Source organism: Propithecus coquereli, unplaced genomic scaffold (genome assembly GCF_000956105.1).
Source record: "Propithecus coquereli isolate 6110/MARCELLA unplaced genomic scaffold, Pcoq_1.0 Scaffold7, whole genome shotgun sequence".
Taxonomy (NCBI): Eukaryota; Metazoa; Chordata; class Mammalia; order Primates; family Indriidae; genus Propithecus; species Propithecus coquereli.
Window position 1 is genome coordinate 13,961,639 of NW_012153062.1, and position 22,775 is coordinate 13,984,413.

Consider the following 22,775-nt stretch of genomic DNA (forward strand, 5'->3'; position numbering starts at 1 on the left):
TTCTCTCTACCAAATCATAGGGTGGTTGTGAGGAACAGAAAAGATAATGTAGGTACCAGTGGGTGGAAACGTAAACAATGGTAACGTGGTATGGAAATGCAAGTTTCTGCAGCAGCAGGGCAATTCCCTCCTTTGTTGGAATCCCAATGAATGCTTCCTTTCTCTCCCCAATGAATGGAGGGGCCAGCCATCTAACAGAGAGAGGGTAGGGACTGTGGTGAAGTGGGAAAGAGCCTGTCATCTGGGGCACATGGACTGGGCTCTCATACCGCCACCTAGTAACTATGTGACCTTGATAGGTTCCCTAACCTTAGTGTCTTCCTTTGTCAAAGTTGGATAAGAATACCTGTATCACAGGGCTTGTAAAGGATTAGAGGAAATAATATATGCAAATTTCCCAACACATATCAAACCTTTAATAAATTGTTGCTATCACTTTTATTTTCAAGACTTATGTACTAGGAAACAGACATCTTTAAATCATGCATTTCAGTAAAATTTTATTCCAACTGCATGTTTAGAGAGCTTCATCAGTTCTTTATTGTGGGATTTTCTGTTCCCAATCTTAGAAGCTCTGGTGAGCCTCGTTCCAGGTTCCCTGCCCTAAGGCTGTTGGTGCTGTGGAGAGGCTGGCAAGAAAATTATAGTAGTGTCTCTACTCGCATTTAGTGATGAATTTCTCTTCCTTGGTAACAGGCAGAAGAAAGGGAGCACCTGTAAATGGAGTCTTTATTAGTTAACAGGTTACCCTTTCTACCATAATTATGCAGACAAATTGTTTTACTGTTTTTGAAACATCTACTTGACAAATCCCTTTAGAGTCTCTCTTTGAACATAATGCAAATCCTCCTCCTTGCTAACAATGATAAGCCACTCTACTGGTTAAAGTGACATGACATTCTCCACCGGATATCAGTCTTTTCCTATCTAACATTCAGTAGATCCTAGGCAGCCAAAAAAATACCAGCTGCCTCTAAGATTATTATTCACAATTATTATTCTTATCATTATCATGTATTGTTAAGATCCACCAAAGTGACACTAAAATTGTTCATATGAATGCTCGTTTTTCTCCTATTAGTTCAGCATTTTTCTCTGAAGTTATTTTGTTCATAAATGCCTAAGTAAATAGCAGGCAAAGGAGAAACCTGGGCAGAGCATTGGAAGAACTTCTCCAGCACATCGCCAAGACAAAGAGAGAGGCTGTCTCCATGAATAATTCTTTCTTCTACCATGGCACACTGTAACTGAATTGATATTTATACATGTGTGATAAGTCTTAAATCACTAGCATTTTTGTATTTCTCTCTGTAATAGAGGGTAGAGTTGATGCTTAGAGAAGCTATTCTAAGACTTTAGAGAAAATTTTAGTTGTTTAAAATTTAAATTTATTGAACTTTCCCCTTATCTTTCCTAATATTTTTCCAATAGTTTTTCTGTAATTAAAATCTATGTATATGAACAAACATTTGGTGAATACACACTTATATAAAATCAAATTTCATATTTTAGTATTGGAAAAAGCAAACATTAAAAACAACAATAATCTTAAATAAAGTATTTTCCTTTGCCAGCAGAGTAGAGAAATTCAGTGGCTGAAGTGTGGCATACTAGAATCAGGTACACGAAACTATAGCTAAAAGAAGCCACCAAAAAGAAGAAGTTTGCACAAAAATAAAAAATAAAAAATGAATGTGTGCTACAGGTTTAACACATTGACTGCCATACTGGAAAAAATTTTTTTTCTAGTGTTTTATTATGAAAGTAGAATAAAAACTTTGAAAACAAAATGATTCTTTCTAATTTAATGAAAAATTTCTTATTTTTTATTTTTTTCTGTGTGTGAGTTATAAGCAATTTTAAAAACAGTTCACACAGCTCCCAAGCTAAAGAGATGTGAGCTAAAGAGATGTGAGTTACATATGCTTCACCAGGCCCCGTGCTCAAACTAGCATGAGTTAAATACAACTCACATGGCATTTAATGTGTTAAATAGTTGGAAACTGTGCCATAATATTAATATTCCTGATAATATTTAATAATATAGAGGCCCATGGGCAATTTCACAAGGATTTTAATTTTCTGAGAATGATTTGAGCTCATAAGTGATACAAACAAACCTCGTAGCTTGTTTCTTTTCCTTGTAAGAGTTCTTGTAGGAAAATATAGACTGATGTAGGCTGGATCTCCCTGTAATCCTCCACTTCATCTTGTAACCAGAAAATGTGAACCTGAAGCTGAATTGGTAAGAGTGACTTAGTGCTGAAAACAATGTTTTTCCTACTTAAATAAAAATGACCTAAATTTTCTGAACTAATCTGCAAAACGAGGGAGCTTGTTCCATGGACAAATGATTTATGACAATTTTCAAAGCACTGTCAATTGCTGTGATGAATATAAAGATGATGCGATCTTGCCTTTAAGACACTGATACTGAGAATACTGAGATGTGTACACAAATAAGAATAATGAAGAAAGAAAGTGACCTCAACAGCTAGTAACTGTTCAGGCTGGGCACGGTGGCTCACGCCTGTAATCCTAGCACTCTGGGAGGCCAAGGCAGGTGGATCGTTTGAGCTCAGGAGTTCGAGACCAGCCTGAGCAAGAGCGAGACCCTGTCTCTACTAAAAATAGAAAGAAATTAGCTGGACAACTAAAAATATATAGAAAAAATTAGTCGGCCATGGTGGCGCATGCCTGTAGTCCCAGCTACTCGGGAGGCTGAGGCAGAAGGATTGCTCGAGCCCAAGAGTTTGAGGTTGCTGTGAGCTAGGCTAATGCCACAGCACTCTAGCCCAGGCAACAGAGTGAGACTCTGTCTCAAAACAAAAAACAACCAAAAAAACAGCTAGTAACTGTTTACCTAAAGTGCACTGGGAGTTCAAAGGCAAGAGATGTTATTTCCTGTTGGGGCATCAGGAAGGTCTTATGCAGGATGAACCATGATACATGGAGAGAGGGCATTCTAGGTAGAGGGAAAAAGTGTTGATGTGGTTTAAAATCATGGAGACTTGAAGTCAAATCCTGGCAGTGAGGTCAGAGAAATGTACTTCTTTCTGCCTTAGTCCTTAACTAGAATATGGGGAAATTCATTTGGTATCTGGTATATGAAAGCACAAATATATGAATGTTGTTATTGAAAGAAAGCATGACTAAATGCACCGAGCTAGAAAGTAAAGTATGGCATATGGGTGGAGAAGAGTGTTAGCTTTATATAAAGATTTGCCATCAACGTATATAAGCAGCTAGGATTAATTTAAAATATTATTAATATTGACAGAGATTTGTTTTATTAGTAGCACAGCTACAGCACAAAAAATGTACACTGATATGGGGGCCTGTCTTCTTTAACAAAAAGAAAAGCAAGGCTATCTTCCTATCATTTAGCAATAGAACTGATATCAGATATACTTTTGGTGAAATTGGCAGGCCAGATAATAATGATAGCTAACATTTACTGACATTTACCACGTGCTAGTCACTGTGGTAAGCATTTACTTTCAACCCCACAACAATTATAGGAAATAGGTGCAATCATTATCCTATTTTCCAGATCAAAAAGGGAAGGACAAAAAGATTAAGTAACTTGCATAGGGCCATACAGCTAGCAAGTGGTGGAGCCAGACTTCAAACTCAGGCAGTCAGAGCCTTGAGCCTTTACATTGTCGTTCCCTTGTATCCAGGTGGTTGCACACCTAGAAGGACCAAGTCATCTCCCTCTCACTGTCTCCTGGCTAGTTGTTAGACCATAGCAAAGTCAGTTTGAGCAAAATGACCACAGCAATTTGGAGCCCAGCTACACAGAGCAATGATTCTTAAACTTTCATTCCTTTCTGGAGTCTAATGAAATTCTATGAATGCTCTCCCCAGTAAAATGCATCCCCCAAACACATAAAATTTCAGTTACAACTTCATGCAGTACACAGTTCTGCCTCAAATCCACTACTGGACCTTCTAGAGGTTAACAGATTCCGAGCTAAGAACCCTTAGACCTGTGTCACTTTCAATATGGTCTGGAAATAAGAGAACACTCAGTATCTTGTTGTGAAAGTGGACATTCATAAGAGTCATTTAAAATCCCTGAGCGTGCTCTCCAGCATTACTCGCAGAGAACTAATTATTCTCTATCCCTTTGTACTCCAACATGTGTATTTTTCTTATGTGGAGTCAGGTAAAGATTTATTCCTGCTGATATTTCGTCCAGAGTATTACTCTAGGAAATTGGGTTTCCTTTTGTAACTTTGTTTCCTCAAGCTACACAAGCCTGAGGAAGCACAGCCGAAAGAATGGACATGAGAGACCATGAAAATTTAAATAAGGCCGTGGTACCTGGAGGAGAGGGACAGGCAGAAGCAGGCCCCCTCAGAGCAGCAGCCCTTTGGTTTTGCCCACCCCAGCTCTGGATTCATGTGCACCCGAGGCATTTATTGACAACTGGAAGGATCCTTAATACAAAATTTGATATATAATTATTATTTATCAATGGTAATTATAGCCATCATTAGTTGAACACTTACTATCTGCCAGGCACTTTTCTAAGTGCTTTATGACTTTTTTATCATGTAATCCTCACGTCAGTCCTGAGAGCTGGACACTACTATTATGCTCATTTTACAGATGGAGAAATTTGCCTCCATTCAGAGCTAATAGGTGGCAGAACAAGGATTCCACCTGGGTCGCGTGACTCCGAAGCCCAGCCCATCATTTCAGCCAGCTGCCCCCGCTCTAGAAGAGAGCAACCTTTGTATCTCACTGTACGGTTATCCTGGACGTAGATCTCTGCACCACACGCAGCGTTTTACACAGTGGGGCTCTGACACCTACTTCTAATTGCTGTGACGACAGAACTGGGGGACAACAGCCTCAGTGCTGGTCCAGACCATTATCTGTTGTGCCAAGTCCTGCTAAGAGATTTCTGTAGGTGTCCCACACGGGACTTGTTCCATCTTGCTCCACGCTCAGATGCTTAGGTCCTTTTTATTCTGACTCGTTGTTCAGTACACTGATTATTCAGGCTTTACTCAAGTGCCAAGCTCCACTTAGCCGGGATCCCGCTAGGGAGCGCTGACCTCTCCCGCATGCGTCTCACGTGATCTCTGGCCCGGGACGGCTGAGCTGCGCCGGGGCTCTGTCTTATTAGCACTCCGTGCTGCATCATCGACCCTCTATACTCGGTCCTGCCCTTCCTGGGCCTTTGTTCTCTGGCCAGCTGTGCCTGTGATCTCCAGGCTGCGGTGATCAGAGGGCATAAGTTCCTTGCCCTGCTTTCCCAGGAAGAGGAACTTCCTGATTGGGGTCTGAGCTGAAGCGGCTCTTCTGGAATTGAGATCTTTCGTGTGTTTTTATTAACTATTCTATGACATCACACAAGGAGCGGAGGTGGTGGTGGCACCATCCATTCATTCATGACACGTTTATTAAGCACCTATTTATGTTCCAGGCACTGTGCTGAGTGCTGGGGTTGCCATGGTAACCACAATTGAACTCATTCCGCTTTCATAGTTTACTGTTTTTGAATGATTCAGACACATGAAGAGGCAATTGCAATGCAATTTGATAAAGATTCTGAGAAGGCAATGACAAGTATTTTCAGAGCGCCTAAAAGGGGCACCTACTTCAGACTTGAAGAGCTGAGGCAGATTACCTGGGGGAGGTGGCACCTGAGACTTGAAGGATAACGAGAAGAAGTTAGGCAGGTGAAAAGGTTGGTGTTTGGATAGTGAGGAAGGGAAAGAGTGTTCCAGAAAGAAGAAATAGCAAATTCAAAGGCCCATAGATAGAGAAAGCACACAGCACCTGGGCAGCCACAGTTAGCTCAGCATAGCTAAAACAGAGTCGGCAATAAGGTGTGGCCAGATGTGAAGCTGGAGAGGCGAACAGGGTGGCTATCATTTAGCCTTTCCGTATGCCACATAGGTACCACTTGCCTCCACAGGCTAAGCTACTGTAGCTTGGATATTTAGTGGCAGGAGAGGGATGATTTTTTGAGTCCTGCTGTGTGTTGGGGATGGTGGACAATCTCAGGGACCTTTGGCTCTACACCCTAAGCCAGACCACCCAGGGGCCCCAAGCCAGTCAAATGCCCTCCTCCAGGCAGAATCCTTTGTGGCTCAAGACATGCCAGAGTCTCCCTCCTGCCGCTACCTGCAGTGCCCTCCGCTCCCAAACCTGGTGCCCTTAATCAAGGTCACCTCTGCTACCTCTGCTGCTGCTGCTGCTGCTTTCACAGCCAGGCCTGACATGGCCACTCTTGCTGGGGTTGACCTCAGGGTACCACTAGCTACCAGGATCTAGTAGTTCCCTTTCACGTTTAAAGGCAGCCCTGCAAGGTAGAGGTGTTTAACTCCATTTGCACAAATGGGGAAACTGAGGCTCAAAACATTAAATTACTTGTCTGAAGCCACAAAGCTATAAATGGCAAGATTGAATTTGGACCTGGTCTGATTACAAAGGTACTACAACAACCGCACAATGTCTCTTTCCTGATCATTACAGTTCTTATTGGGATCCCCCTTAAATCTGCTATTTTGGTTTTCTTATTGACCGTTTTCTTGAAGATGGGTCCTCCAAAGGTTGGGCCACAGGCTTTCAGGAGGCCTTTCCATGAGTTTTCCCTTAAACTCCCACATAGGAAGGACTGAATCCAGATACCTCAACCTCCCAGGGCATGTTAAATGACCCACCCAGCTCTAGCCCTGAGACTGGGGACAGCTTCCCATTCCCCACTTTAATGAAGTACAGCAATAATTTCTGGTGTTGGCTGGTCATTTTAAATTCCCCTCAGAGGATCTGGTGATTTTTATGCAAATAGAGTTTGAGGCAGCCCTTGGTATATCTGAACATCCTAAGTACAATTTGCAAGTAAGATTCCCTCTTTGTCTCCTTACTAGACTCTGACTGCACGCTGTTTTTTATTTACTTTTACTTTTGTTACCTTCTTTTATTATTATTTTAATGTTCAAATTCCATGCTAAATAAAATAGGTTTTTTTGTCCCTCTGTTCCTTCCTTTTGCCTCTTCTCTCAAACACCAGTAAAGCCCAGGGACAAGCCTTGTGGATTCTACCTGCAGAGATGGACATGTTCGCTAACTAAGCTCCAGCTTCAGACAAGGGTAGTAATGAATCAATCACTAGGATTTCATTAAGTGACTCTTCGCTAAAAGCATAACTCTCCCTGCAGCCAGACGGCCCTGGCTCTGCACTCCTGAAGGTAATCTAGGCCCTGTCACTAATTAAATTTCTTCCCGGCAGCAAGTAGAAAAGGCAATTTTCAAATTGTTTCTATTGATCACAGGGCATTTTTCTTCAGAACATCACTCTCTATTAAAAAGTGCATGTAATCATTTCCAGTTATTAATAACATAGTCAAGAAATTTTATAGAAGAAAGGCAGTTTACATAGTGGCCACTCTACAGTTTGGAGTCAATAGACTTGAGTGCAAATCCTGGCTGTGTCCTTTACTAGCTATGTGAACCAGGGTTCACACATCACTCAATCTCTTTGAAACTCAGTTTATCCCTCTGTAAAATGGGATTATTCGTTCACAGAGCTGTTACAGGATGAAATTAGCATGAATTAAATAAAATAGAGCAAAGTTAGCATAATTTTGACCCAAGAGGTTCTTTTATTATTATTTATCATTATTATCAAGAAAGCCATCTACCTGTCTGTCTTTAGAGAAATCTGAAACATTTTCATTTGTTTCTTGGGATTCTCTTTTTTCTATACAAGTTCCCATTCATCTTCTTCAAAGGTAGAATGTGATATTGCTTCCATAAATACTCTGAATCTTGCCTTTTATAATTGTATGATAAAATTAAAACTTAAAGAAATTGCCACTGACTTTTTTGCTTTCATGTAGCCTTCTTCAATAAGATGACTATGTTTTCATTGCAGAACGATGAGGTGGAGTTTGTCCGAACTGGCTATGGGAAGGACATGGTGAAAGTTCTCCATATTCAGCGAGATGGAAAGTACCACAGCATTAAAGAGGTGGCAACTTCAGTGCAACTTACTCTGAGTTCCAAAAAAGATTACTTGCATGGAGATAATTCAGACATCATCCCTACAGACACTATCAAGAACACAGTTCATGTCTTGGCAAAATTCAAAGGGGTATGTGTCATTCTTCTTAGATGCTGCCTATCTTGATGTCGAGTTTGCTGTACGACAGCATGGGGGTGGTACTTGCTTATTTCAAGTTCCCTTTACCTTTTAACCTATTTTTATATTTAAGCCATTTTAAAAGTTTTCCTTTCTGTCTTAAAATTTTCAAGATTTCAGAAATGTTTGCATGTATTTATTTGCTTACTTATTTACTCATTTATTTTTTGAGACAGAGTCTTGCTCTGTTGCCCGGGCTAGAGTGCTTGCCAGGGCTAGAGTGCCATGGGGTCAGCCTAGCTCACAACAACCTCAAGCTCCTGGGCTCAGGCGATGCCCCTGCCTCAGCCTCCTGAGTAGCTGGGACTACAGGCACTCACCATCACAAAAAAAAAAAAATTTTTGTTTCTACTTTTGTTGCCTAGTTAATTTTTTTCAATTTTAATAGAGATGGGGGTCTCGCTCTTGCTCAGGCTGGTCTCTGACCCCAAGTGATCCTCCTGCCTCGGCCTCCCAGAGTGCTAGGATTACAGGTGTGAGCCACCCACACACAGCCATGCTTTTTTTTTTTAAACTCACCTCTTTGTTTTCTGTTTTTAGCTCTGATTTCACTACAATCTTTTAAGCAGAGAATCTTACTGGACAAATTTACCATGTTAATCTGCAATTAGGATCATAGCCAGATAAAGGTCCTGAGATTTCAGAGTAGAACCTAACACATTTTTGCTGTGCATTCCTTTGAGTCATATCATATATTTTTTCTTTTAGAATGATGCGCATTTGTAAAAGAAAATACCATATTTCTCCTGTTGTTACTGCAGAAGAAAATCTTGAGTATAAGACACATTTCTTCTTATTCTTGAAATTTATTTGTTCAAATATTAATGCCTTCCTAACTTTCTCAACTCCATTACCACTTACTATCTATATGTGATGGTTAATAGCACTTTTCAAGAGGAACTCAAATCTGATTAAACTGATATTTTAGCACTTCTACCAATGGTTTCTTTTTTTTTTTTTGCAATTTAATTAACTTTTTTTTTTTAGAATAAATCACAGTTTATTATGATGCATTATTCTTTTTATACATTTTTGCAAAATATTTTTTTTTAATTTTTATTGCAGCATGTTATGGGGGTACAGATGATTAGGTTACGCATGATGCCCTTACCCTCCCTCCCCCCCAAGTCCGAGCTTCAAGTGTGTCCATTCCCCCGGAGGTGCGCATCGCACTCATTGTTTGTGCATATGCCCGTCCCCTCCTCCCCCCTCCCCCCTCCCGTTGCCCAACATCGAATACATGTTATTCTTATATGTGCACTTAAATGTTGATCAGCTAATACCAGTTTGATGGTGAGTACATGTGGTGCTTGTTTTTCCATTCTTGGGATACCTCGCTTAGTAGAATGTGTTCCAGCGCTTTCCAGGAGTATATAAGAGGTGCTATATCACCATTGTTTCTTAGAGCTGAATAGTACTTCATGGTATACATATACCACAGTTTATTAATCCACTCATGTATTGATGGACACTTGGGTTGTTTCCACATCTTTGCAATGGTTTCTTTAAGTGTGAGAGACCACCAGCATATTTCTGGCCAGTTCAAGATAATTTGTTACTTGCCAAGAAGTCTAAAAAGACAAGAAATGTATACTGGAAAGCTTCTTTTCTTATGTGTTTGCATGAAATCCATACCCATAATGCATTAAATGAACAAACGAATTGCAATATAGATTCTGCAAACCCTATTTCCACCCTGAACCTTTCTCTTGCTAATCAGAATGGCCCAGCAAACGTATACAGGGCTATGTAAAAAGGAATGGCTTGCTCTCTTAAAAGAATTATTTGAAAATAGGCCTGTACTATGATATGGAAGAGGGCCAGGTATCACAGATTATTATATTTCCCATACTGTGTGAGAAATTGTAGAAAAGTGAAGGATGGACCCCAATTTAAAAACAATTCAAATTCATTCATTATAGTTAGAGTGACCATATAATTTCTTATCTAAACCAGGACAATTTTGTGAGTGAAATAGGATGCTATTAATGATTATTCTGAGACAACAGGTATAAAACAGCACTGTACTGGGAAACCTATATAAATAGTCCACCTTAATTATAGGCAAAGGCATTAATAATCTGTGTAGTTTTCTAGGCCATAAAATGTTGCCCAGAAATTAATACGGAGGGTTGTGTGGAATTGGGGAGGTGCTTTATAGGGGTAGAGAGCTGTCCATGATCAACAGAAGGCCTGTATGCAAGGTGAGGAAGGTGAGGTGGCCCTTCATTCACAGTTTTCCTTGGGAAACTGGGAGGTCCATTTGCAAACCTCATAAAGAGTTCAGAGTGTTATGGTGTGCTGTTGTTGGTGTAGGCCATGACTGAGCTCGCCGTGAAGAGAATTTAAATATTGAGTTACTTTTTGCTCAGCCACTGACAGATCCTCTTCTGCAAAATGGGTTTCTTTTAAAAACAAGAGGGTCTCACCTAGTGATGGTGATTATTAACTTCACTTAGGAGCTCTAATAAAAAACTGGGATAAGGACCTTCATCTCTTGAGATTCTTTCTAATTCTGTACTTCTCTCATTCTAAAAAGCAATTAATCAAGAAAGAGAGCTTCATGAATATTGTCAAAAGACAAAATTACAACAAATGTAGCAATAAATTTAATTGATTGTCTGTACCATTAGGGGCAGGCTCCATTCTACAAAAGAGAATGAGAGCTCCTACTGGGCAATGACGGAACAGTGGATTTTATAAAGTGGGAACAAGGAAACAGAACAATAGAAAAAAATAGATTGATCAACATGAGGTTACTTGAGGTTACCTTTTTGTAGGGGTTAAAGCAGAGGGGACTTCTGTATTATGCTGACTCAGATAGACTGGAATCTCCTGTTTTCAGGAAGAACCAGTCTGTTTGGGGATCTATCTGCTTCCTTAAAGTTTTGATTTGATTATGTGGCACGTTGCACGAGGGACTCCATTTTGGCTTGGTCTGGTATGTTGGGGCCTAGTGTAGGAGCTCAGTCCAAAACAATGGCCTCCCATTATAATTTCATTTAACAGTATTTAAAAATTATTTTTAAATGGGGTGAATATTTCTAATAGTTAGCACTGTTTCTTTTTACAGATCAAAAGCATAGAAGCCTTTGCTCTGAATATCTGTGAGCATTTCCTTTCTTCTTTTAACCATGTCATACGAGCTCACGTCCACGTGGAAGAAGTCCCTTGGAAGCGTTTTGAAAAGGTTATTTTACTTATTTGTGCTCCCAGTTTAATTGAAGAAATTGGCTTTATGGCATGTGCTGAAATTTTACTGGAAACATTTTTTTCCCTAATTTTCAGAATGGAGTTAAGCATGTCCATGCATTTATTCACGCTCCCACTGGAACACACTTCTGTGAGGTTGAGCAGATGAGGAACGGTAAGAACTATTTTTCATGCTTTGATTCTACAATAGTGACTTCAGGATTTTTTTTCTTTCTTCTCAACAACTCTGTTTGTTAACATTGAGGAAAATTACAGAGAATTAAATCTGAGATGGAAAGGAACATTGTGGCTTTGGATTACATTAAATAATTATCTACTTTTTATCTTAAAAATACAAAAATGAAATATTTCATTTTGCAACAAAACCTGGGGGTTGAGTGGGGTAGATCATTTTTGTTACAAGATTTTGAGGTGAGGCAGAATAAAAAAGGTCCAGGCTGACAAGAACCTGTATCTCTGAATTTTTTGATCAATATTTTTTGTATCATACCATGCTATAATTACAGTAACTTTTATAGGAAATGTTTACTAAATAACAATCAAGTTTTCCTGAAATTCTATTTACATAATAAAACCACTAATATTATTATAATTTCTATAAAATGAATCTCACTGAAAGTAGCAATGACAATTATATAATTCTACTTCCAAGAAATTTAAAAATTAACTGTGGCATATAATTACAATATAGACCTTACTAGTACTGATAATTTAACTCAACAAATACTAAAATTTCCAAAGCTTGTATTTCACTGATTTGTTAAGGTTGTCAGAGCAGAGTTCAATAATTGGCTGAGAGTTAGACTAGAAGACCTCTAAGAACCATGGAGCCAAAGATGGTAGAAATGTCTGTATCCTAATAAAAATAAACTTTAATGATCATTATGAAATGAAAGCGTGGATGCTAAACTTCTTTCTTTTTCTATTTTCCTTACCTCCCCTCCCTCCACTTTCCTTTTTTTGCTGTTGCTTTATCTCCTCTTTCTTTCTTTTCTAAATGTCCTCAGTAAGAATTTGAGGTGGCATCTAATACACATCAGGCATATTATCAGGTTAATAAAATATAAAGTCTTTCTCATTCTGAGTTCTATTGGATAATGTCCTCCTTAGAAAGCTCTAGTGTATTAGCTATTATTTAATATATCACTATCTGTATGAAAGTCTAAACATAGCTAGGCCCTTATCAGTGTTTGATTAATAGTTATAAAATTATTGTTATATAAGAGACTAAATAGTTATTGTATTAAGTTGAAAGATGATTTTTATCCCCCAGATGTATAGCCATGTGATATATTAGGTCTCTGACTGAGCCATTTGTTAGTTAAATTGGAACTAACTTCTTTTCTTTCTTCCCTCTTCTCTCTCTCCCCCTCCCTCCCTTATTCCTTTTTTCTTTTCTTCCTTTCTTCTTGCCTTGGTTATATGACTTTGGAGGAGAAGTAAAGAAGTTTCCTGACTCTTAGGCCAGTGTTTTCCTACCCACACCATACTGAATACCCTCATAACATTAGAAACTCTAAACCAACTCTCTCCAACTGAAATACAATGAAAGCCACATATATAATTTTAAAATTTTCTAGTGGTCACATTAGAAAAGCAAAAAGAAATGAGGGAAATTAATAATTAACATTAATAATATATTTTATTTATCCCAATATAGCCAAAATATTTTAGTATATAATAAATATAAAAAGTTATTAATGAAATATTTCACATTCTTTTTACAAAGTTAAAATTTTGAAATCCTTTATTTTATATTTACAGCACGTCTTGAGTCACATTAGCTGTAGTTCAAGTGCTTGACAGCCACATGTGACTAGTGGCTACTGTATTGATTAGCATAGCTCTAAACAGTTTTTCAGTGACTTTTGGAATACTTAGCACATTCTTCATTCCACTTTCAATTATGTAAAATAATAGCAGGGGCTAGAATTAGACTTTAAGAAAGCTAATTAAAAAAATGAGAGTATTTATGAAAAGTGCTTATGTTATTCATTCAATAATTAAATTTTGAGGACTTATTATATATATAAGGGACTATAGATAAAAAGATGAGTAAGACATTCTCTGACCCTAGTGAGTTTACAATAGATGAATAATAGGAGACAGATTTATAAACAGATTTATTGCAATATAAGGGGCTAGAGGGATTAAAGGCAAGCTATAGGAACAGAGAGGTGCAAAAAACTGACTCTTCCCAGGGCAGTCCAGAAGGCTTGACAGGGGAGGAGGAAATATTTCAATTTACTTTTGAAAACTGATTCAGAACATGCTGGCATAGAAGGCATTATAGGGAATTAAAGGGAATTATAGGCAGAAGAGACAGGATACATATGAGTAGGATTCATGAAGGAGGGGAAGAGGGGAAGAGAAATATTCTGAGCACCGGTCTCCTATGAGCACCGTACTGGGCAGGTCTTTACTTAACTGTTGGGAGGGCAAAGCATTTGAGGAACAGTAACAAACCTCAGTGGGTCTGATTTGTAGAATGTAAGAAGCAGAGATGAAGATGAAGAAGTTGGTTTGGGCTGGACTCCGAAGGGCCTCATGTGATGTGCTAACTTTAGTGTAACTTGGACACAATTTGGGTTAAGCCCAGAGGCCATGGGGTCAGCATGAATACTATTTGAGTTTGAGCTCCACTACTCAATAACTTTGTGATCAGATGCAAGTGACTTACGCTACATTGGTGAATTTTTTATTTGTAAAATGAAGATACCAGTGTCCACCTCAGCAATTGCCCACGGAAATAGAGGAGGTAAATGCTAAATATATTTTATTAAGCATTTAGCACAGTACCTGGCACCATAGGAAACACTCCTTAAGTAATGGCCATCATTATTGTTTAGAATGACAACAGAGAACCAGGGGAGGTCTTCAATGGTCCGGTGAGAGAGTGTGTGTGTGTGTGTGTGTGTGTGTGTTCTTTAATTCTGACCAAGGTCTGGTGAACAGGCTAGAGAAAGAGGCAGTCCTGAGACATTCAGAGACTTGTCGCAGAGACGAAGAAGTGCAGGGCTCTGCACTAAGGCAGTAGAAGTAGAGACGGAGGGACTGAGAGGCGGGGGAAGCATTGTGTGGCGCATTTCTGATTTTTGACCAAATGGGCTTATAGGCTGAGTAGGGATGGAAGATAGGAGAGAAGGAGGAGTTAAAGTTGACCCTAGAGTTGGAGGACTGGGGAATTGACTACAGAGAACACACAAGGAGCAAGTTTTCAGGGAGGAAGCTGATGAGTTTGGGAGTATGGGACGAAGATAGATGTGGGGACCATTAACAGACTGATGGTAGGTGAAGCCATAGGGAAGAAGGAGACTATCCCAGAAAAACATACAAAGTGAGAAGAGGAAAGATGAGAGGGCTCAGGAAAAGTCCCAAGTTTAAGGACTGGGCAGTTTAAAGAGACTGAAGAATGGTCAGAGAGACAGAAGAAGGAGTGGACACAGTGGTGTCATGGAACCAGAAGAAAAGTACATTTCAAGAAATCAGGGACATGGGGGATGGACAGGCTTGAAGCTCTGACTCGGGTGGGGCAAAGGCAATATATATAACCTAAACATTTGTACCCTTGTAATATGCTGAAATAAAAAAATGAATAAATAAATCTTAAATTGAAAAAAAAAAGAAATCAGGGATAGTTATTTAGGTAATAAGATGCATAACAAATAGGCCTATATGTACTGGCCCTGCACAAGAAGTTTACTTCTTTTTGTCAAAGTCCAACTCAGTGTTTGTGTGGAGGAGGTGCTCTGTTCCAAGAAGTTATTTGGGAGCCCAGGTTGATGACAATCTTACGCTTTTAGTCCTTAATTTTAGGTGTCACCTTGAGAGTAGATCCCCATATCAGATAATCAGGAGAGGGAGAGAGCTTAGAGGAGCAAAAAGAGAGGGCAAAACCCCTCCAGCATAAGCTCCAGGCCTGAAAACAGCACGTAGCGCTTCTACTGGGAGAACTCGATCACATGGCCACACCTAACAGCAAGGTGGCTGCAGAATATAGTCCCCTGGCGTACCCAGGAGGAAGAGGAAATAGATTTAGTCTCTGCACCAGGAGGGTTAGGAAGTTTGGATTAAAAGAGGCCTGAAGAGGAACTGTGTCATGGTCAAATAGGTGTCATTGGTGACTTCCACAAGAATACTTTGAGCACAGTTATGGAGGTGGATGTGAAGTGGCCAAGTATAGGGTTCCACTGATCATAAAAAGAAAACATGCTTCCATTTACACTCTGTTCTTTCCAGGAATTACCAGGAGTTAGTACCAACCTAAATTCTAATCACCTGGCTGCTGCCGAGTGGAAAAAACTAGCCTCCATAATCAGGTTGAAGCTTTTTCTTTCTGCAGAAAGCTCCAAAGCTTCAGGGTGCTGAGATCATTGTGGCGGTGTTCCCAGAAGCTCCAGCTTGACTCATTTAGAGTCCAGCCCTCCTCTGATATCATGCAGGGCTGGCAGGGATTGGGGTAGGGGAAGAGACATCTGTTGCCTTACGTGCATGCAGGTATGTATGTGTACATGTATATGAGTGAGCGTGTCTTCCAGGGTTGTATATATGAAGATAACATTTCTATTCTACTCTGTCCCTCTCTGGAGGGTAGGGATGTATACTTTTTTGGTAGCAAAGCTTAATTCTTTATTTGCTTGTTATCCAAGAGCTAAAAATGCAGAAATTATGATGAGAATCAATGTTACAATCATTGTCATAAGAAATGCCCTTGTATAGGTTTAACAAAAGAAAATAATCCTTATCTCTCTCTCTCTCTCTCTCTCTCTCTCTCTCTCTCTCTCTCACTCACACACACACACACACACACACACACACACACACACACACAAATTCACATGGTGAATGCTGTTGTTATAAACCCCTGAGTAGCGCCTTTGGTGGAGGCCTGGCTAGAATGGTTAAGAATTCTATCCCCTCAAGTACATGTATTTAATTACACATTCAGTCATGCCACTCCCCAGAGGGGCTCTTCCCAGCAGGATATGTGACTGGGTTTCTCCTGGTGGGCCATATTAACTCCTACTTATCAGTTGAACAAACATTTATAAAAAGCCTACTTAATCTCGAGCACCACTTTTAGTTCCTGGAAATTGTTCTAAAACTCCCATTACCCTGTTTCTTCCTACTGGATCTTTTAAAGCTTCATCATGGAGCTGTACTTTCTGGTGTTTCAAAGTTTGCTGCTTCCATGGGAGAATCTGGAACAGAAAAGGAATTTTTTTCACCCAAAGGGATGAGGGCTGGTGTTATTTTGGGGACTTTTCAATCCCTGAGAGGAAAACTAGGCTCTATGTGCCTGATGCAGACCGTTGGTTTAGGTGCTATATGCAACCTGGATCTTTGGAACTCTTTCTCTCATGTGTCTCTGTTGAACTATGAGCTTAGCTGAGACTTGAAGTCACTGAGGAGGCTAATTTGAACCAAATTGGCCCCCAACCTCTGCACTACTTGAATTATAACTCACAATTTTTTAAGCATCAAATCTCTCCCATTCTGACACTAATTATAAAAATCAGCTAAAGCATAGTTAGAGGAATGGGAGATGAAGAAGAGGTTTAAATAATAGATACCATCTTCTAGTAGTGAAAAACACCCCCAAAACATCTATCGCCATGAAAGCTAGTGAGGGTAGGAGGATGGTTTTAAGGAAGGCAGCTGACGAAATCAAAGTCCTGGAGGAGAACAGATTTAAGAGGTGACAGGCTGGGCAGATGGAAGAGGTGAGATGAGAGAAATGGGAGAACCAGGACAGAGATGGCCGCTGCCAAGAAGGCTGTTTATGTCTTTTCGATATTGAGACTAAAATACTTTTCAGTTCTTCTGTAAGAAATGTTCTTGGCAGACACATGGTCTTTTAAAAATCGCCTTGATCATCACCTGGTTGTACAAAAGCCCACTTAACTTGCTACCATCTGGATGATGTCATCTCTCTCCATCCAGAATTGCACAGAGGGAGCTTTCACTTTCCCTGCATGAGCTAAATGGCCTCTTCAAGGCAAATATTTAATTGATCTTCACTTTTTCTAGCACTTACAAGTTTGAGATTTTCTACTAGAATGATTTAATGTAGTTTTAAATATCCTCCTTTCAGCTATTTGTGTTCTTTTAGGAGGTGTTAAATGTGGAAGCAATTATACTCTTATGACAGGATTTTTTTCTTGGCTCAGTAAAGCTTTGTGCTTTGTGACACCTGCTGCGTAGGTAAGGAATTGGGCTTATTTTGTATTAATCTGCAGTGAGTTTCTTTCCCTTAGATAGCTAAAGGGTAGGATGTATGCTTCTCTGAGAGATAAACCACAATCTGCTAAGTGTGTAGGAGGACACTAAAAGCTAGAAAAGATTATGTTCTAGCAAAGAAAAAATGTGAAAAATCTTTCTTTTGCATTACTCCATAACTATGGCAAAAAACCAAAACAAAACAAAAACCAAAAAAAGCTGATTAAGTGGTTTCATGGGAAATAACCTAGAAAAGGACGGTCTTTTGGGTTGATTTACTTCTTGTTAGTCTAAATTGGAATCTTTTTTAGAGTGTGTGAGGCATCATATTTTTAGTTGATGGGCCCATGAATTTGAAAGCTTCAGGTTCTTACCAGTGTTCAGAAAGCTGGGGCACTGCCAATAGAGAAGATAAAATAAGCTCTCTGATTTCATCCAGCATGTCTAATGTGTGCCAAGGAAAAAATTCTTTTAACATTCAAAGAGAATAGTTGTTGTTGTTGTTGTTGTTCAAGGAATGATGAGAGCCCCAGAGTAGATGGCCTGCATTCTGCCAAAACTGTGGCAATAGGTAATTGTCTTTGGGAACATGAGACATCTTATTCTATGTAAAACTGATGCCAAAACACATTTTAAAAATGGAACTGCTTTCTCCATTTTTAGATTCTAGCAAGAAAGCAGATCATTTCAAAGTGGTCTAGCAGGACTGACACTCCTTAAGGTCAGTAAATCTCACCCTAGAGCTGGAGGCAGATGGGATGGCACATCAGTAGCTGTCAGGACGCAGTGAGGCTTTGTGAAACAGGGAAAATATTTACAGGTGGTTGAAGTCAATAAGAAAAAGTCAATTATGTTAAACTATCATCATCCCTTTTATAGAGCATTTCCTGTAGGGCAGTCATTATACTAAACCCTTTCTGTGCATTATCTTAGACATGTATTGACTCTAGGAAACAGGTATAATTATTGTCTCCATTTCACAGATGAGAAAATCAAGATAGGGAAAGGTCGAATAATTTCCTCAGGTGAATAGAGCTCATAGAAACTGGGTATGGGGAGGCAGGGAGAGCACTGGGATTTGAATTCAGGGAATCTGGGTCCCAAAGCTGTGGATTTACCACTATGCAACACCATATCCAGGAATCTTTTGTGGTTAAGACCATTGGAGGAGACAAAGTTGATTGGCTTACGTGGATGCTGGTGATCAAGACCAGCTATACAGGAAAAGATGAAGTAGGTAAAATTTGCCGTTGGTTCTCTTTCATCTTTGTATTCCCTTTCAAGGGTTTCTACTACTTATTTTAACCCCACTCCTGATTGCAAACCTGTGTCTCATTTCTACGGGATTTTGCTTTCTAGAAGGGATTTCCCTTTGGAAGTAGATTACCATATTCACTTAGAAATTTTAAGGAGTCACTCCTTTAAGGGATCTTTGCATTTTGATAGAACATTTTTAAGCAATAAAAAATTTTTAGATACACAGCAGCCATTTCTAGAAGTGAGTCTTCTATCTCCATTTCAGACCAATGGAGATGGTATTTTTCAGGCAGGGGGTTCTGTCCGAGGCCCTCAAAGCACACCGTGGAATGGGAAGTGGCAACCTTCTCATCTCCTGGGAAGACGTCTTACAGTGCAGAAACGGGGAAAGAGTCAAAGAAAGGAGGAAACATTGCACAGATGGGGGTGATGAAAAAAGGGGAATCTCATAATGTGGTGCTGAGTTTAAATTCCACCTCTGCCAGTTTCTAGCCATGTGACTATGGGCAAATGATTAAAAGTCACCTGTATAAAAATACCTACTTTATAGAGTTTTGAGTATTAAATAAGATAAAGACTGAAAAAGGCAGCAACCAAAGGCATGCCTGCAGACAGGAGGTTCTCAGCCAAGGTTGCTACCTTACCCCTCGCTCCCTGCCACACTGTGTGTGAGGGTCGCAGGGCGTGAGGAAGAGAAATGGTAAAGATTGATGGAGGTGAACTGTCTAAAAGAGAAAGAGACTGACTTGTGAGATATTCCTTGATGTGAATCAATCTTGTTACTCATTCATTCATTCATTCAACAGATACCTGATTGTTTCTGCAGTTCTCTTGGGACTTTATATTCACTGCATTCGGAAATGCTGATTTTGTGAGATCATGTCTTTATACATTTAGAATCTGACAAACCCAGCCAACTGAAGACATTTAGGCCTTGCTGGTGTCTTTCTTTCAATCCTTATTCAGATATAGCTTCCAATGAGAACCTAGGAAAGTTAAATGATTATCATTTTCTGTTTTACCACATTATCCTGGAACACTCTGCACAGAACACCTTATTTAATCAGAACATTTTAAATAAGCAGATCTACCATTATCCACTATTCATTGCTCTCTCTGGTAGGTGCACACATGTGGCATGGAAAATATCAAAATACAGTCATTATTTACCTGCTTCTGAAACTCCACAGCCCCTGAGTTGACTATAGCAATTGACACCACACAGGTGATGTAAACCATTGGATTTTTAAGAGCTTCTGTGGATTTTAATTGAGGATCACGGGCTACATTCTTGTTATTTAACTAAGACCATATATGTAGTGATGCCTGACACCTTTGGCCCTTGATTTTTAGACTAAACAGGCCGAGAAAGATAGACATTAGTCAGCACTAACTTAGAGACTGAAAAGAGGTGATCTTAGTAATCCTACCATAACACTTTGCTATTGGGGTTTGCCAAGTGCTCCCTGAATGTCCCCCATCCTCAGCAGCCTGTGCATACAAATAAGGTCATGGTAATGTTCATGTTATTTTCCTGGTCTTGCAGCTTTCTCACTATGAAACTGCTGGACCTCTCCAGCCAAACTCTCCCACCATCTGACAGCCTCAAAGAGCTGTCTCTCAGGTGCTTCGGAAGAGGTTTGAACCCATTGGCTAAAACTGCTGCCTCACTGGCTCTGCTGAGTGTTTGCTGTGTCAGCTGCTACTGCTCCGCTTTCCACAGAGTGTTATATCCTGGGGCTTCCCTAAACTGCTGGAGCCTCAGTGTGTTCCACGTAGAAAGAGAGAGACCCCTCCCCTCCCTAACTCTGTGCCCCACCTGTCACGGGGCCCTGGCACACAACTAAACAGCTTCTTCAGATTATGCCTGTCACCCCTCCACCTGCCTCGTTACCTTAGCAGGGGGTAGCAGAGACAGGAGGAGAGCCATATCATTCCTCCGTGTGTTCGCCTCTCCCTATCTCCCCCAGAACCCATGAACCAACTTTGTCCCTTCTCCTTCAGCCAAAAAACAAAAGCCTTTATAGACATCAACTTGGGTAGATCTATATCTTGTGAGTCACCAGCCTCCCCCAGTCTTTATTTAGGCTCAGCCAGGCCCACGCTGCTACCCATTCATGAAGTTATCTGGTTTCACTGACCTCATATCCATAAGGGAACTGAGATGCCATCCAGGTCTAGTGGTGACCAGAGTCACCAGCCACTGTAGATGATCAACAAGAGCACTGCCCCAGTAAAGGGATCACAGGAGCAGATGGAGGAACTGTGCTCGAGGAACTTATTAACTCACTGCAGCATGATTATCTGTTGAATGAGATGGAGCTCAAAACGTGCAAAGTAATTTGGCTGAGAAAGCACCCTGCATGTGGGCGAGACGAAAGTGTTCATTTCTGTGGCCTTCGACACAATGTGGAGGTTTGTTCTCAGGCCTTCAGTTTTCCTCGGGCAGGAGAGGGCAGGGAGTCATGGAATGAATCCAGGTAGAAGGAAAGGGACATCCTCATCACTCGGACTGCAGAGGAGACAGGAAGACAGAAACATGGGCAGCCATGTGGTTTTTTGTACATAGCGTGTCATGGTTTAGTGACTAGGACCCTCTGTGCTAGGTGTCAGTAAGAAGGCATTGTTTTGTTTATAACCTCATCCCTTCCTGCCTTTGTGATTAAAACAGGACCCCCAGTCATTCATTCTGGAATCAAAGGCCTCAAGGTCTTGAAAACAACCCAGTCTGGATTTGAAGGATTCATCAAGGACCAGTTCACCACCCTCCCTGAGGTGAAAGACCGGTGCTTTGCCACCCAAGTGTACTGCAAGTGGCGCTACCACCAGGGCAGGAACGTGGATTTTGATGCTACTTGGTATGACCATGTGCTAGCACCTGGCACTGGGCACATAGTGTCCACCTTCTTCCCAGGGGCCCAGAGTTCATAGAGTCTTAGATCTGAGGGAAACGTACAGGCCATTCAACTCAACCTTCCCACTATTCAGAAATCCCATCTCTTTTTAAATTTATTAAATCGATGGTTCTCAAACCTTAGTGTGCATCAGAGTCACCTGAAGGCTTGTTAAAACGAAGCTCTCTGGGCCCACCCCCAGAGTTCTGATTCTGTAGGTCTGAGGTGGGGCCCAGGAATTTGCATTTCTAACAGACTCCAGGGATGCAGATGCTCGCACTTTAAGAACAACTGCATAGGATGAAGATGATATCTGGCTTTATGACATTACAATAATACAGAGAGGACTAAACTAGGGTGACCAACCTGTTGCAGTTTGCCAGGGACTTTCTTCGTTTTAACACTGAAAATCTCATGTCTCAGGAAACCTCCTTGGTCCTAGGAAAATTGGGACAATTGGTCACTCTAGGCTAAACTCAAAATGATATAATATTCATAGAAGCATTTTATAAATGATAAATGCTTTAAACTATTGTAAACCTAAATAACAAACAGTGATTTTCCAAAGATATTTATTCAGGAATGTGCAGGGGGTTTGCAAATCTGGGATATGCAGGCAGAGGTAACCATACACATATCCAAAAAGGGTGGGGACGCTTTTAACAGCAAAAGGGAAAAGTACACATAATTTGTTTTGAGATAGAGAGAACACTGGTTACAGTGGCTTATTGCAGGAGTTGACGCCAGTTCATTAGTGGAGACAGTGTGTCAGGCAGTGTAAGGTCTTGTACATCCGGCTAGCGATCCTTGTGACTCATGTAGCAAGACGCAGTTTGAGAAGTCCTTGGCAAAAGTTCTTATTACAGGCATTGGTATGTAAGAGCCCTTCAGAGAGTCTTTGTAATAGTTCTTATAGGTATGTGTGCTTGAGGGCCCTCCCTTATTGGCCTCCCAGGTTAACTAAGTAATTTGTTTGGTTAAAGTTTGACACAAGTGATTCCATTTTGATTCTGACAACTTTCACTATC

At 40.3% G+C, this 22,775-nt stretch overlaps 1 protein-coding gene across 3 annotated transcripts in view; it reads left to right on the top strand.

The window, feature by feature from the left end:
* The window catches only part of LOC105823900 (uricase), a 34,334-nt gene that overhangs the window by 5,341 nt on the left and 6,218 nt on the right, over nt 1-22,775 (top strand). For 2 of the 3 annotated variants that reach the window (XM_012661196.1, XM_012661198.1), the window contains exons 2-5: nt 7,898-8,116; nt 11,238-11,354; nt 11,453-11,531; nt 21,525-21,711. In XM_012661196.1, coding sequence (XP_012516650.1) covers nt 7,898-8,116; nt 11,238-11,354; nt 11,453-11,531; nt 21,525-21,711 — 602 coding nt within the window. Of the gene's footprint in view, nt 1-7,033; nt 7,212-7,897; nt 8,117-11,237; nt 11,355-11,452; nt 11,532-21,524; nt 21,712-22,775 lie in introns of all 3 variants that reach the window. The other variant, XM_012661197.1, reaches the window with a different exon arrangement.